At 34.3% G+C, this 15,255-nt stretch overlaps 2 protein-coding genes across 2 annotated transcripts; one reads left to right on the top strand and one right to left on the bottom strand.

The window, feature by feature from the left end:
• Positions 1 to 651: 651 nt before the first annotated feature.
• LOC125815810 (high mobility group B protein 9-like) lies at positions 652 to 4,427 on the bottom strand. Its single transcript, XM_049495369.1, has 6 exons — positions 4,205 to 4,427; positions 3,608 to 3,683; positions 2,477 to 2,681; positions 2,226 to 2,387; positions 1,148 to 1,368; positions 652 to 942 (listed from the first exon to the last, which is right to left on the bottom strand). The coding sequence occupies exons 1-6, from the start codon at positions 4,423 to 4,425 to the stop codon at positions 652 to 654; spliced, it is 1,176 nt and encodes a 391-aa protein (XP_049351326.1). The 5' UTR covers positions 4,426 to 4,427.
• A 4,180-nt stretch (positions 4,428 to 8,607) lies between these two features.
• On the top strand, positions 8,608 to 15,044 carry LOC125815604 (solute carrier family 40 member 3, chloroplastic). Its single transcript, XM_049495114.1, has 13 exons — positions 8,608 to 8,938; positions 10,242 to 10,449; positions 10,555 to 10,618; positions 11,624 to 11,748; positions 11,951 to 12,040; positions 12,124 to 12,300; positions 12,394 to 12,468; positions 12,692 to 12,793; positions 12,881 to 12,989; positions 13,068 to 13,214; positions 14,039 to 14,145; positions 14,245 to 14,358; positions 14,734 to 15,044. The coding sequence occupies exons 1-13, from the start codon at positions 8,796 to 8,798 to the stop codon at positions 15,025 to 15,027; spliced, it is 1,755 nt and encodes a 584-aa protein (XP_049351071.1). The 5' UTR covers positions 8,608 to 8,795; the 3' UTR covers positions 15,028 to 15,044.
• The last annotated feature ends 211 nt before the right edge of the window (positions 15,045 to 15,255 follow it).

The raw sequence follows: 15,255 nt of genomic DNA, 5'->3' as shown, positions 1-15,255 counted from the left end.
TTAATTCATCTGTTTTTATTTATTTGTCTTTAACCTAACTGAACACAAAGTTTAAAGTTACAGAAAAATGTAAATTTGTCAAACATCTGCATAATGTCTTAAATATGTCATATAGAATATTAAAATAAAGAGATGGGAAATTAACAAAAACTTATTTTTTAAAATATACTGAAGTACGTGTTTAGACATAAGATTTCAGATCATGATTCCAAAACAATGTTTGGATATGCAATTTGAGTTCATGATTTCAAATTGAAAAATAAGATTTGGAATTCCAAATTGGGATCTCATTTTTTTTAAAATCTAAAAAAAAAAAAAAACAGACACATGTTCGAACTATCAAACTCAACACTAATAAGGTGAAACACTGATCCCTACCAATATACATTACTTGTAGAGATGCAAAAGTGTATTGCTTTTACACAATCTGTGGAAACTTGCCATATCCAGAAGAGCACATGGACCCTTTTACAAAATTTGCAGGCAGCTTTTCATGTGCTTGCACACAAATGCTGCTTCTTGACACGCTAGTTTCCAAAGACTAGAAGCTATATACATCTTCAAAACATCATGCTAAGCTTGTAAGATACTTACAGATAAAGAAAGCTATACATATCTTCCAAAACCCACTAAGGTAGCAACTGAAATCGACTAGGCAAAAAATCCCCAATCCATCTGAAATATGGAGTTACTTGTCTTATTATTATTCGGAATTTGTACAGTGGACTCGATAAAGGCTGCATCAGGGATAATGTTGCTTCCAGTATCAGCTTGCGAAGTCACATGATCAATTACTGATGGTGCACCAAAATTGATCATACTCGGGGCCAAACCACTGTGCAAGTTTGGATTTGTTTTAGTTTCCTTCTTCTTATGCTGTTCATAAGCAGCCATTTCTCGGATATATCTTTCCTTATCCAGCTTACTTGCTTCAATATAAGGCTGCAAAAGTTAGAAGGAAACGATGGACAAGGCAAAAAGTTTTACTTCCCACTTGTTACATGGAGCAATGTTAAACATAAGAAGGAAACATGAATGCTAAATTGATACATAAGAGTACATAAATGGCCAAAATTATGAATAAGAAATTTAGAAGGCATATCATTTAAAATCTGCTAGCAACTATATGATAAGTACTTCATCATACCTCTTTGTCATTTTCAGACAGAGTCTTCCAGGCATTAATGGCCATATCTCTGATTTTCTTAGAACCATAACTCTCCCCAAGTACTTTCTTTTGTCTTTCACATTCCAACTTGACATACATCTGATATGAACTCCTTCCTCTTATTGGAGCACCGGGGTCTTTCCTCAGATATCTGTTGGTTGACGAACTCTGAGATTTTTGCTCTGGTGTCTCTGGCCCTACTGAAGGAAAAAAAATTATGATCAATTTGAGTCCTGACCTAAGAAAATATGATGGCGCCTGAGGTAACAAACTCAAATTTGAGGTTTAGTTGGACAGGCTAGTAACTTTAAGACACTGCAAGGACTAGTATCAATTCATGACTCCTCAAAGTAATTGCATGAAGAGAAACTTAGATCCAAACAAATAGCACACATCTGAATGGAACATGCCAGGATAGATACACACCTTGGAAGGTTATTGATGACTTCTATATGGAAGCAAATAAAATCTTCTACTCTGTATTTTTCTTTTTTTATGAAAGAGGTAAAAAAACATCTATTATGTATTGCTGCAAAGATTAATCTTGATGCCATGTGTGCCTCATTTATCTCCTGTTCTGTTTTCTTTTTGGCTAAAACATGTATTCATCCAAGGGAAAATCATACATGTAATAAACACCAAAATAGAACGAATCTTTGGCATTTAAATCATATGCAACCGAAGAGAAGATCAAGAGTGATACAGGAGTAGTTCAAGTAAGCTTTTGAGGTGTGACTTTGTTGCAGGAAGTGTTTTTGTATAACAAGTCACTCCCACTTTCCTTTTTTTTGTCTAGACAAGCCTGGTAATATATATTCTAAACATTGCATTATTAAAAATCTACCAATTCCTTTTCACAGTTAAGACCACAAAAATAGCAATTCCATAATGTTAACTCTCTACAACTGTACCAACTTAGGCCCATCCTCAGCTTTATAGGACATAAAGCATGAGTGTGTCCATTGATGGTCTAAACTTACTTGAAAAGTGACATTCCGATGAGAAGTTCAGAAGCTTAAAGATTTGTAAGTCTCTGAGATAATTAAGAATAACAAACCTGTCGAAACTTGGCGACTATCATTCTTGCGCTTCCTTTTTTCTACTGGACAGTCCCTATCATTATGGTGCAAACTTGCCACGGGAGATGACCGACCACAAAATTTCCTCTTCCCTGCGGAGTCATCTGACCTATCTGCAGAACCTAAAGAAAGACTATAATCTTCAAACAGAGAGAATTGATGGAAAACCAGTCACACACAAACTAGGTGATTGAAAAATAGACCTCCAAACTTTCAACAAGAAAGTTACCTTTTACTGGTGCTAGCCTAACAGCATCAGAAACTTGACTAGGTGGTTGCATGGTTCCTTTTTCTCTACTTCGATAGTAATACAGTTGCTCAAGTTGGAGAAGGAGATTTTCGTACACCTTCTGAAGTTGAGTTGGGAACATTGTGATATTGCTTTTCACATGCAATGTACATGCAACTTCACCCCACATAGCATCCTTAGTGACCTAAATATTGCAAATCAAGAACTCAGATAGTGGGGAAGTCATATGCATATCCAAATTCAGTGCTAGTAGGGGATTCATTTCATTTACATCATTTTAGAAACTCTTATGATCGGAGACTTAAATTAATAGCAGAACCATGTTAATTCCTCATTATTTTTCACCATACCTCGCAGATACACACTTTTTTGCTGATTGGAAGATGATACAGTGGAAAAATTATGTTATTGAAGAAAAGATCCTTCTAAAAATGACAAACAAGGAGAACAAGTTTTCGGTACTCATTTTAGTAGTTTCAATGAGAAAAATTATGTTATTGAAGAAAAGATCCTTCTAAAAATTATGTTTAGATCCTTCAGCTTCTCATAAGCAGCAACTAGTTATCAGATATGAAAACCTAAGGCATAGAGCAATTAGATATCAGAAACACAGAGAATCTTAAATGACTATTTTAGTTAAGGTTGAATCTAAAGTGACTATTGACTACAGCATATTTGTTCCATCTGCATACTCTTTGTGTACACTCTGCCGTGCAGTTCAGAGAACTATAGTCATCAAAGCAGTTTGTGAATGATTTCACTCATTCTTCAGCATATTCCTGGTTATTTTGTTATATGCACACAAAACTTGGAGGTTATTTTCAGAAGACATTACACAAGAAATACACCGAATTGGCTAATGATCATAACCCCTCATATACATTTTTTTTTTTGAGGGGGTTATGATCCAATTTCCAAAAAAAAATCTAATTTGCCTGTTTTTTTCTTTTCTCGTTGTCTTTTTCAAACAGTGGAAACATTCCTAATGCTTCAGAAGAAAGAAACATCAATTCACTTAACCAGATTATGTGAGGAAAATGACATGTTGTTGGCAATGAGTACAGAAATAAGAAATCTGAATCTTTGAGCCATGGTGGGAAAAATTTTTACCTGATTAAATCCACCTCTTTTAATGACTTCTTCATAGAAAAGATGCAAGTCCAGGTTTGCTTGTCTTAAGTTAAAGCTGCATATATAGAAAAATAACCTTCCTTAAATCAGAAATTTCATCTCTCAACCAACTTTCAAGTTTCAATATGCAAGCTTATAAGCCACCAAAATTAATACGTAACATAGTAATTGCAAATTACACCAACCTTCGAGATCAAAAGTCAAAAATCTCTATCTATCTAATGCTTGGGTCCTTGGGATTACCTAAAAGCAACTTGGTCGAACTTCGAGAAATTTATACTTCTCTCTCAAAAGCATTCATATTCTACCGTGGATAATGCAAGTGGCAAACAAAGCTCGCTAGTAGCTATAGCTAGTCATGAGCATTAAGCATGAATTTGAAAATGAACAGACTCTCGACCTCTGAGAGAGGTAGGGTAAGCTCGGCGTTCACACTTCACTCTACCTCCGCAGATCCACTTTGTGGAAAGGTGGGAATGGGACTACAGTGGGTATGTTGTTGATGATGGATTTGAAAACGTATATAATGATAAAGTCATTATTTAGACATACATTTTTAGGAGAAAATGTACTCACACTAGACTGAGCCCAGAGGACTCGTTCAACTTGTTAAGCTTTTCATAGAAGCTATCCTTCCCATCATAGTAACTCCCGCCGGCCAAATTCTGCATTGTGGAGATATCACCGGCAACAATAGGCGACGAGAAGCCGCATGCATAAGTTCCGGCACCGGAAAACTTGTCGCCGCCGTGGATTTTCTTCTCCATTGTGACGGTATTGTTCTCCTCTGCTGCCATGCTGAAACTGCACCTCTCTCTTCTCCCTCTAATTTCCAATTTGACTCTGTTTTTTATGGGGTTCATCACACATCGTCCACGTATGTGACCCCACTTTTAGAGAACTTGGTCTGACGTGGAAACATTGTGGGGCCGGAGGCGTACATGTGTCATACATGCAAAATCAAGAAGACATGGATTCATGCAAATCTCAGCCGTTGCTAATTCCACCTGTCTCGTAGGTATATTTTTGTGATTTTTTAGTTTTAAATTTCTTTTTTCTCCCTCCGATATTTGGTACCCACAATGTATGAGTAAATTTAGATTCACATGGAAAAATTTCAGTAACGTGCTTCTCCTAATAAAGATGATTTCATATTTAAGAAAATTCGAATTCTCACCAAGGGGTGTGCATCGATCAATTTGATTTGGTTTTATGTATTATCAGTTTGGTTAATCGATTTTCAATTTTTAAATATATAAATCAATTACCAAATCAATAAGATATTTTTTTTATCAAATTTTGATTTATCAATTTTAATCCTTAATGATTTGGTTTTCTATTTAATCAATAGAAAAATATTTAAAAACAAATATATGACGTCTCTAATAAATTTGATGAAACACAATATGTAACTTTGCAAATGCTTGTAAAATAGAAACAATAATAACAAACATAATAAGAACTATACAAGTGTAACACAAAGATAAATTAAGAGGAATAGGGTTCTTACTATAGATTTTGACGTTTTGTATAATATGAAGTTTTGAACTTAAAGTCACTATGAAATGTGAACTAAAGGCCGGAGTACAAAGACAGTACTAGCAAGGTATTAAAATTAATATTTAATATTTATGTACAAGTAAAAGTCGTTAATTACTAATCTTAATGGGTTATCGGTTTACCTAATAACTCAATATTAAAAACTAATATTAAACCGATAACCCGATAATTTTTTTATTAAACTATTAAAAAGCGTTAACTTAACTTAATAACCCAATAACAATAAATCAATAACGCCTTTTCAGTTCGATTTATTAGTCGGTTCAATTTTGCACACCTCTAACTCTCCCATTGAAAAATACTTCTTAACAAAAGCGACTTTGTATCCAAAGAAACTCGAATCTAATACCTTTAATTAAGAATGAATCAGTATTCTGTTGCATGAAAGACTTTTATTTGCATAAATGTCAATAAAGGAAGAACATAATTACAACCAGATAGTGTTTGAATTGACTTAAAAGTTGATTAAATCTACTTTTAAGAAGTAGTTTTTAACTTCTGAAAATATTTGACGAATATAAAAATAACTCAAAATAAGTCAAATAAATTACTCATAATAAGTTAGAAAGTGTTTGTAACACAAAAAATAACTTAAAATAAATTAAAAATTAAAAATAGGTCTATCCCTATTTTTTATTTTCCGACTTAAAAGTAATTTAAGTTTAACTTTTTATTTTTGATTTAAAAACTATTTTTTAAAATCAATCTAAATAGGCTGAAAAACATGATGAGGAAAAGTTCAATATGTGTACTTCATATTAAGAGGATAAAAGTACTTTATTCACTATTTATGATTTTTATTGTTACCTTTTATTTATTTTATGCCTTCTTTTTTTCATTCTTTCAATGGATTTTGCCCTGTGTGCATGATTGATCGTAGTTTTTTAAAATTCAAATTTAATAATAGATAATTATGTATGTGGTTTTTATTCTTTTTGAGAAATTATCATATTAAAAATATGAAATGATTTAATTAGAATAGGGAAAATAATAATAATAATAATAATAATAATAATAATAATAATAATAATAATAATAATAATACAACTCTTATTGTTTTTACTTTTTTTTTATTCTCTAACTATTAAACAATTACTCATAAAAATAATATTTTTCAAAAAATAATAAAAACATAGAACACTTTTAAGACATACTCCCTCTGTTCCTAATTACTTGTCCATTTTTTCCTTTTTAGTTCTCCCAAATTACTTGTCCATTTTGACAAATCAAGAAAGAATAGTTTCTTTTTACCTATTATACCCTTAATTACTTTGAAAAAAGTAGAATTTCTCGAAAATCTTAAATTTTTAATTCATCTACTTCACAATTAATAGAGATAAAATGGTAAACTCACTATGTCAATAATTGATTTCTTGATAGGTGTGTCAATTCAAAAGTAAATAAGTAATTAGGGACAAAAGGAATAGTAAATATATTTCTTTCTCTTTCAAACCGTCTTAGTGAGAACAATTTGATTCATGTTAAAAAGGGTCAAGTGTATGAATTGAGGACGAACAAAAAGGAAAATCACGATGGTTTGATTAACATTTAATTATAGAATTTGGAATACTTGAACTCAAATATCGAATACCAAATAAAAAATACTTAAATATCATATATCAAATTTTTTAAAAACTATAAACCTTTTACTTTTAGATGTTATTTTATTTTTCAACTAGGAAAACTATTTGTGCTTCGCACGCGATTGAACTATTTTATTAACCTTACATATGATCATTCGGTAATATTCGTAATTTTGATACATACATTACATTGTAAAGAACATTTTATCTTAAGGCAAAACATTTCTCTGAAATCTTAAAATGCTATATTTTCTTAATTTTCATTTTTGTTATACAAAAATTATGAGTCATAGAGAGATTTAAGTATAAGAAAATCTCCATGGAAATAGTTGGTCAGATTAACAATTTTTTCTAAATTCAAGAAGTTATAAAGAATAACAACAGACGTTAAAGTAGAGACCAAAAAACCTCGAACAACAACACTCCCAAGTAAAGTGGAACATCACGTTCATATAAGAACATAATTAACTAAATTCAAATGGAGGGCCTTCGGCTCCTTCTTATGAACCTCCATCAATCTCTTTTTTATTATAGTACGTCGTATCATGTATGTGTTAAAAATGACCCTAAAATTGTTAGTACCATAAAGGTTTTTCCTCATTGTCTCAGAATAGTCATTGCTATTGCTTAGGTTTCATATTACCGTCCCCAACTTATTTGAAATTGAACCATAGTTATTATTATGGTTATAGTATGCAGTTACAGAGAATTAATGCAATGATCAACCAAGAAGTAGGTGTCATCTCAATAGAATTGTTCACAACTGGATATTATAAACCAAATGTAATGAATTCAACCATTTCAACAGTGTTATGAGTTGTGGACTAAGAGGTGCAAGAGTAGTAATGTTGCATTGCAATTGAAATCACTTTTTTTTGTTTATTCTTTCTTCTTTTGGTGCCTTGGAATTAAGTGTTGAATTTTAGAAGGTGTGATGAAAAATAAAGAGTTGTGACTTTTGTGAAAAATTGTAACTTTTATGAAGAATTCTGACTTTTTTAAAGAGTTGTGAGTTGTGACTTTTGTGAAAAATTGTGAATTTTGTGACTTTTATGAAGATAACTAACTTTTCTAAAGAGTTGTGACTTTTAAGAAGGGTTAAATAAGAATTATGATCTGTGAGGACGGCACATAAACGGGTTGGCTGTTGTAAACAAACGTAACGTTTATGAAGAGTGGTAAAACAATGAACGGAAGAAGCGGTTGTTGAAGGCTGAAGCGACGTTCCTATTGCGAGGGAAAGGGCAGTTTTGGACATAAATAAATAAAAAGAAAATCCTTGCTACTGGTGGTGCCACGTCACCGAATTGACGGTTCTCTTTATAGAAATATATATATATATATAGTCTTATAATTCCTCCCCCTCCCATGCGTCAAATAAGTAGAATAGTAGGGGAAATTCACACATTCATCCGCAGTTTAGGGACCAATTGAACAATTTTTGTAAGAAACAAATACTAGCGCAATCGTCCAATAATAGTTATCCGCTCCTTATTTTGAAATATTTAACTATACTTGTTCACTTTATAAAATTAATAAACAATTTTATATTTAATTTATAATTTACCTTTGTCATTAATTATAATCATTTTTATTATATTTTTCAAAACATATTTATTATATTCGAGGAAGGATTACCTTCTATTTATAATTATTATATGGAGTACATAAGTATATACTATAATTTATTAAGAAAGATAAGTATGGTTGGACAATGTACTAGCCAGCAGTTTCCAAAAGTTTTCATCGAGTGGCACACAGCATTGGAGAAAAAGATAAACACGTCAGCAGCAAATTTTCTGGCCTCAAGGCAATCCATTTGTGTCGAACAAAAGGCAATCCATTTGTGATTAATCCGCCGTCCCTCTATTTCTCTTGAAATTTCCACAAATTCACTGACCACACATCTCTCCAATCGAATGACCCAAATCCAAACCCTAGGATCTCGCCGGAGCTGAAGACTGCATGAGTAGTCACCGAGAAGAAATAGAGTGCTTCAAAGCAGTGAAGCAGTTCAATAAACAATGGTGGTTGTTGTTTCTCACGCTCAGCCTTGGTCCGCCTTCCTTACTCTCCGTCAAGCTCCTCTTACCTCCTCGTCTTCTTTTAGAATACGACCGTTAACTCCTCGCTTTCGACCGTTAACTCCTCGCTTTACCACTCAAAGGTGCTATGTTTTTCCTTGTAAACTGACATTGTGAATGAATGATTTGGTACTGTGTTATGATGATCTGACTGGTTCAATGCATTAGATGAGATCCTGATTGAGTGGATTTATGCATACATTAGTGTCATTATGATCTAATTTCATGTGGATTGTGAGTAGTGATGTTGGTTCTTCTATTGTGTGGTCAGGTAATTTTACCAGTAAAGGAAGCAAGATCACCTATAACAACTTACAATTACATATTTTGCTATCATCATGCAACAAATATAATATGTCATGATAAAGAACACTAAGATACTACATTACCCTGTTTATAACAATATTAAAATATTCATTACTATATTTATATGAATCGCGTCCAAAAAGAATGAATGAAATTGGACTTTGTCAGTACCTATCGAGTAAGGCTGAGGTATATAGCGAAGTTGTCACGTCTAGAGCTGTAGGAGCAGTTCAAACTTGGTATCCCATATTATAGGATGAATGTAAGTCTCATTGACTAAGTCTCATTGACATTCAGTCTTATTATCATTTGTGAGGGTGTCGTGATGGTTCAATTGGTGCTAAGGGTGAGTTGTTTAATGCAGTTTGAGTGACTTCTTTATCATTGGATTACAGATGAAGTTAAAGCTTTTAAAACTGTTTGGTGCATTTTGGCTTCAGTGCAGTTGAATTGTATCTCTCTCAAGAGGAGTATGCTTTCGACATTATTGCTGGATGAACTAGTGACTGGCTTCTCTACTATATATAGTTACAGCCTTACAGGATTGAGCAGAATATCTTCATATCATATCATTTTCATAAGTTGGTCTCTTGTTTCTAATCGGAAAACATAACTTGCTTTCCGATCCTACTTGTTTGCAATTTGTATGGTCCAAAGGAAGAGGCTTAACTCGTGTGTAATAATTTTTGTTGTGTGTCACATGCATGCATACAATACATACATGTACACTCACACATATGTGGGTGCATGTGTTCCCCAACTATCTTGCAGTTGAAGCATAGTTACTGTTGTTGCACACACTCATATGTTACAGAAGTGAAGCAAGCAGTGGTCTCAACTCTTGGTGTTATTCAGCAAGTGATGAAGTATTATCACTAGAATAAATATTGCATGTTTTCTGACAGGTAGCCTGTAGTTGGCAATAATGATGTTCAGTTGGTTTTACTAACTCCGAATCTGCTTATGTAGTACTGCAGTCTGCAGAAAATAGCAATGTGATGTGAGAGTAGTTCATTGTAATCTTTATCCAAAAGAATCATGGATTGTCATTGCAATTTAACCGTGTTCCTTTCAATGCAGGCTTGGAAGTCTTAACACTAGATGCTCCATAAATACCGACGTCTTAACTGACATTGCAACTGATCAAGAGGTTCGGGATGATGTTGCAACTGATGATTGTGGCAGTACAATACCTGTTCTTCATCTCAAATCTGATATTCTGGAAACTGAAGCACTAAATCTGCTAGCCAAGGGCACATTTGTGGATACTATCTTGACAACATTGCCAGTAGGATTTTTTATGAATAATTCTGCTCAATCATTTCTATTGCCCCTGCTCCCGTCTAACTATCGCTACTGCACTTTTGATTTTTCTATTGTTGATGTTGAACAGGTCTTATCAGAGGAGGAGCAGAATATTATTGCTGCAACTCCTGCTCATCCAGCAGGGTTATACGGTTAGTCTTTCCCCTTAAGTTGAGTGGTAGTGTAGTGGCAGAAGCTTAACTCATGTCTGAAAGTGCATGAGTTGCTGTCTGCTATATTCTAAAATGATGATATATACTGAACCTCAACCTAGTTTGGAATTTACAAAAGGATACTTCTGTGAAATGCCAATACCTTGAGTATCTATAGAGGTCCTTTGAAAAATTGGACAATATGAGGTTTGGACATAAATATATACTCCCTCTGTCCCAATTTATTTGCACTTTTCGTTTTTCGAGAGTCAAACAGTTTAAGTTTGACCGGCAATTTACGCATGGAATCTTCAATTTTTTAGAAATGAAATTTATATATTTATAAACTACGTAAAAAGTACTATATAAGTCACAATAATTAACAATTCAAAATATTTAAAAGATGTATGAAAATTTACGGTCAAAGATAGACTTGATTAATCTCGTAATCCGAAAAGTGTCATATAAATTGGGACGGAGGGAGTAATATTTTATTTTTTTTCAGAATTGATACTTTAAATGGACTATTTGGAGAAACAAAGCAATGTCATTGTACAAGCTGAAGATTTGAGAACTCCAACTTAAATCTTTTATCTTCAGTAACAGAATATCACTGGACTATTTTCCTTGTCATTTTTTCTATAGATGATAGAGCTGACTGTGCTATACTTTTGCTTCTGAGTCATTGTACTCAGCTCTGTTTTCTGCATCTTCTTGATGCTTTTAATGATATCCTTTTACTTCATCAAAAAAACAGAATATCTAATGTAGACTATGAAAAACGTACTTAAAAAATTAACTAGGCTTCAGGCCACCATGCTTGATTGGATTGTTCACTGAATTCTTTCTGTTAGGGTGAAGACCCCCACTCCCTTCCCCTGGCAGGTCAGGGAAGTTTGTTTGATGAGTAGTTTGACTTTGAAAACATGACCAGTTAATCATTTGTTGCATTATGTCTGTAATTCATCATTTTATAGATTTCTGATGTCAAGTGCATTCAAACAGCTTTATATGCTAGTTGCCTGGCTGGGTATATGGTGGAACAACTTTGGAATTTTGCCTCACCTGCTGCCATTGCGTTGATTCATCCTAGTCTTCTTCCTGTAGCACTAATGGGTTTCCTTGCTAAGGTATTCATTAGTAAGTGATACAAAAGAATAAAGGCTAGAAGATAATTATCTGCCTTACTGTTTTTGTACAGGAGGTTCCCAGATTAAGTACCTGCAAGCACCATCGTAGTGCTGAGTTGCTTATACTGAGTTGCTTATACCAATAAAATACTAATTTTCCAGTTCAATTCTTTTTTCCTTACATCCCGCTTTACTTGTACAGCTCGCTGTAATTGGTGGAGGTCCTCTGGTTGGCAAACTTATGGATCACTTTCCTCGGGTTCCTGCATATAATTGTCTATCTATAGTCCAGGTATTCTTTTCTGTATGTGTTACTAAGGAGAGGTGTAGGCAACAAAAATTCCTTGAAGTTCTCTAATACTTCTATTCTGTCAGACAGCTGCCCAGTTGATGTCTGTTGGAATGATTATACATGGTCATACTCTTCATCCAACGTCTGCATCATCTTTACTTTTCCGTCCTTGGTTTATTGTGCTTGTTCTAGTGGGAGCCGTTGAGAGGCTATCTGGGTTGGCATTGGGGGTTGCAGTGGAGCGTGATTGGGTTGTTTTGGTATTGCTGATTGAACTTTGTTTTGTCCTTTATGTTTCACTTTTTGACTCCTTATCTGTTGAGCAATTTTCTAATTTAGTCTTGTTTATACAGTTAGCTGGAACCAATCGCCCAGTTGCACTTGCTCAAGCAAATGCTGTTCTAAGCCGTATTAACCTTTTATGCGAGGTAATAACCACGTCAATTGGAGGCTTTTCTTCTGCCTTCTTTTGTAGCATGACGGATATTAGTGATCAGAACTAGTATATTAAAAAAATATCAATATTTTGTTTCTGTATAGTTCAGTTTATCAAATATACTTTACTTGGATTTTGTAGTGATAATCATTTAAGTTAACAAAGTTAAGTCTTATCATTTACCTTATAATTCTCCTTTTTGTGGAATACTGTAGATTGTTGGAGCAGCATTATTTGGCATTCTTCTCTCTAAATATGAACTGGTGGTATGCTTAAAAATTGCTGCTGGTTTGATGATGGGGGCACTTCCTATTGTGGTAAATCTTACTTCTGGTTCTATTTCATTCTGTGATTTGAAGTTTAAAGCACTGCATAGCACTCAGATCTGATCACGTGTTTACTAGGTATCTCTGACATGGCTAACCAACAAGCTTTCCTCTGGTGTTCTTGACCGTGCTGTGGAAACTTGTTTAAGTTGTTCCTTCCCGTCTTCACTAAAATCAGAAAATATAGGTATCTTCTCTTGTGTTCAGTTTTGTTGAAGGTGGAAATAGATTTTACTTTTATACTAAGCCCGTTGTTTGTTTTCAGTGGGAGTGGGTCTGGAAGCTATAAAGCATGGATGGTTTGAATATATTAGACAACCCGTTCTTCCAGCAAGCATAGCTTATGTGCTATTATATTTCAATGTCGTTCTTGCACCTGGTGGTTTAATGACAGCATTTTTAACACAGCAAGGTAATTTCCGGATTCTAGTCTCGTGATATTTTCACCTTCAGATTTCTGGCTGCTGTGACATACTGGATGTTGATAAGGTAGCTACACTTAATAAACCTACCAATGGCTATAATGATAGCTTTTTTGATGTCTCTAATCACAATTGCATTGGCTATGATGAGGTAAGGATTGTCCAAGCTCATATAAGGAGACAAATAATTCCATCCACACAGTTGTGCGGACTCTTAACACATCTTATCACTTAGCAATAAACTAGTATCATAAATTCATAAGCGGTTTCTCTTACCCTCATAATGCACCGGAATACTTCTATATTGGCCTGATTTTGCAAGTGTAGGAGACTGTTTCTCTGTGTATGGTGCCTTGTGCAGTTTCACGCAGTGGACTGGTGTTTTCACTTGGTTTACTTACACATACCACCTATTTGGTTGTTTCTTTCTGGATATTTTTCTTGTGAAATTATGAGTGCGTCAAAGAATGTGGTGGTCTTTTAGGTGTAAATTATGTGCTAACAGCTTTTAAACTCAAACAGTTTGTAACTCTGACAGGCACATATCCTGTAAACAATCCACTCCATCTTAAAATGTTTGCAACTAATTGACCATTCTTTGTAACTTACAGTAACTTGCAAGGGTTTATACTGCATAACTCCTGTATGACCTATATGCTTTCTGTAGTTGTGTAGTTAATAGCTCGGAGGAGAACTACACTTCCTGCAAAAGCTTTCAAATGTAGAATCAGGAGCTCATCAATGCTTAAAAGAGCCTGAAATTGAAAGTAGTCACCACTTTATCTCAAATGTTTCACCACTCTAACAATTTCAGGTTTAAATCCATCTATTATTGGGGGCTTCAGCGGATTATGTGCTTTTGTAGGCGTTGCAGCCACATTTGTGTCTGCAAAGATGGTCAAGCACCTTGGCATCTTAAAGGTTGGCTCTACTTTGTATATTATATCTTGTTCTTGTCAGAAATAATATCCTCTTATCATTCACAGTCTGGGCCTAACTCTCATGAATTTTCAATATCAGGCTGGAGCCGCTGGCCTAGTACTCCATGCTTCGCTTCTGACCACGGCTGTTGCTGTTTATTGGAGTGGATGTCTTTCTCAGCAGACTCCCATTTTCTTTTTCTTGGCTTTAGTTGTAAGTTCACTGCTCTTACCTTTATTGCTTTCAATGAGAATTTTGTGGCGAACCATGTCTTTTTTATTTATTTAAAACTTTTGTCTCCATTGATCATTGATGTGCACAAAGTTACAATTTGAGTTTGGCATACCAATCTTTGTACTTGATCATTGAGTTGACACTTCTATTGTTAGCCTAACAGAAATAAACAGAGATTATACATAGCATTTAGGGGGGAGGGGGTATCTATATGGTGTGAGGTGGTTTGGCTTTCAACAGATTGCTTCGTGATAGTTTCATTGGCATGTTCTGCTACTTTTATCATTTAATAACAGTAAAAATGTTATGAAAATGGTCAATTTTCATGAAGGCTCATATTGACCCTTTCCACAGGTGTTGTCAAGACTGGGACACATGTCCTATGATGTCATCGGGCAACAGATTCTACAAACTGGAATTCCTGCATCTAAAGCCAATCTTATCGGAACAACCGAGGTTTCTGTTGCGAGTTTAGCAGAATCAATAATGTTAGGAGTTGCAATAGTTGTAAATGATGTCTCACATTTTGGATTTCTAGCGACGCTTTCCCTTGTATCCGTAGTTGGGGCAGCATGTCTATACTGTAGATGGTTGGAAAATCCGACAGATACACAAAGAACTCTTTTCTCTTTTAGCCCTCATTTATGAAATGCCAAAAGTACATATGTAGCATGGTGTTAGTCATCACATTGAAAGCTACATCAACAACATACCCCATTACAATCCCCCAATGAAGTCGTAGGAGGGTGGGTTGTACACAGACCTTACCCCTATCTTTGTGAGGTAGCACATTGAAAGTTGTACATTACAATAGAAATGTATCCAGGCCTTCTGTAAATTAGTTATTATATCAACTAACATCAATGCGGAATTTTA

This window comes from Solanum verrucosum, unplaced genomic scaffold (assembly GCF_900185275.1).
Source record: "Solanum verrucosum unplaced genomic scaffold, falcon-dt-bn FXZP01000261.1, whole genome shotgun sequence".
Lineage (NCBI taxonomy): Eukaryota > Viridiplantae > Streptophyta > Magnoliopsida > Solanales > Solanaceae > Solanum > Solanum verrucosum.
Note: the sequence above shows the minus strand (reverse complement) of the source record. Positions and strands in the feature narration are given on the sequence as shown.

What these genes read in the sequence shown, in the direction of transcription:
- LOC125815604 (XM_049495114.1), top strand. Translation starts at nt 8,796, where the DNA reads ATGGTGGTTGTTGTTTCTCACGCTCAGCCTTGGTCCGCCTTCCTTACT. An exon ending in CTATCTTGACAACATTGCCA is followed by an intron (nt 10,450 to 10,554) that starts GTAGGATTTTTT and finishes GATGTTGAACAG; the next exon opens with GTCTTATCAGAGGAGGAGCA. An exon ending in TGGGGGCACTTCCTATTGTG is followed by an intron (nt 12,794 to 12,880) that starts GTAAATCTTACT and finishes CGTGTTTACTAG; the next exon opens with GTATCTCTGACATGGCTAAC.
- LOC125815810 (XM_049495369.1), bottom strand. Translation starts at nt 4,425, where the DNA reads ATGGCAGCAGAGGAGAACAATACCGTCACAATGGAGAAGAAAATCCAC. An exon ending in TAGGCTAGCACCAGTAAAAG is followed by an intron (nt 2,388 to 2,476) that starts GTAACTTTCTTG and finishes CTCTGTTTGAAG; the next exon opens with ATTATAGTCTTTCTTTAGGT. An exon ending in TAGTCGCCAAGTTTCGACAG is followed by an intron (nt 1,369 to 2,225) that starts GTTTGTTATTCT and finishes TTTTTCCTTCAG; the next exon opens with TAGGGCCAGAGACACCAGAG.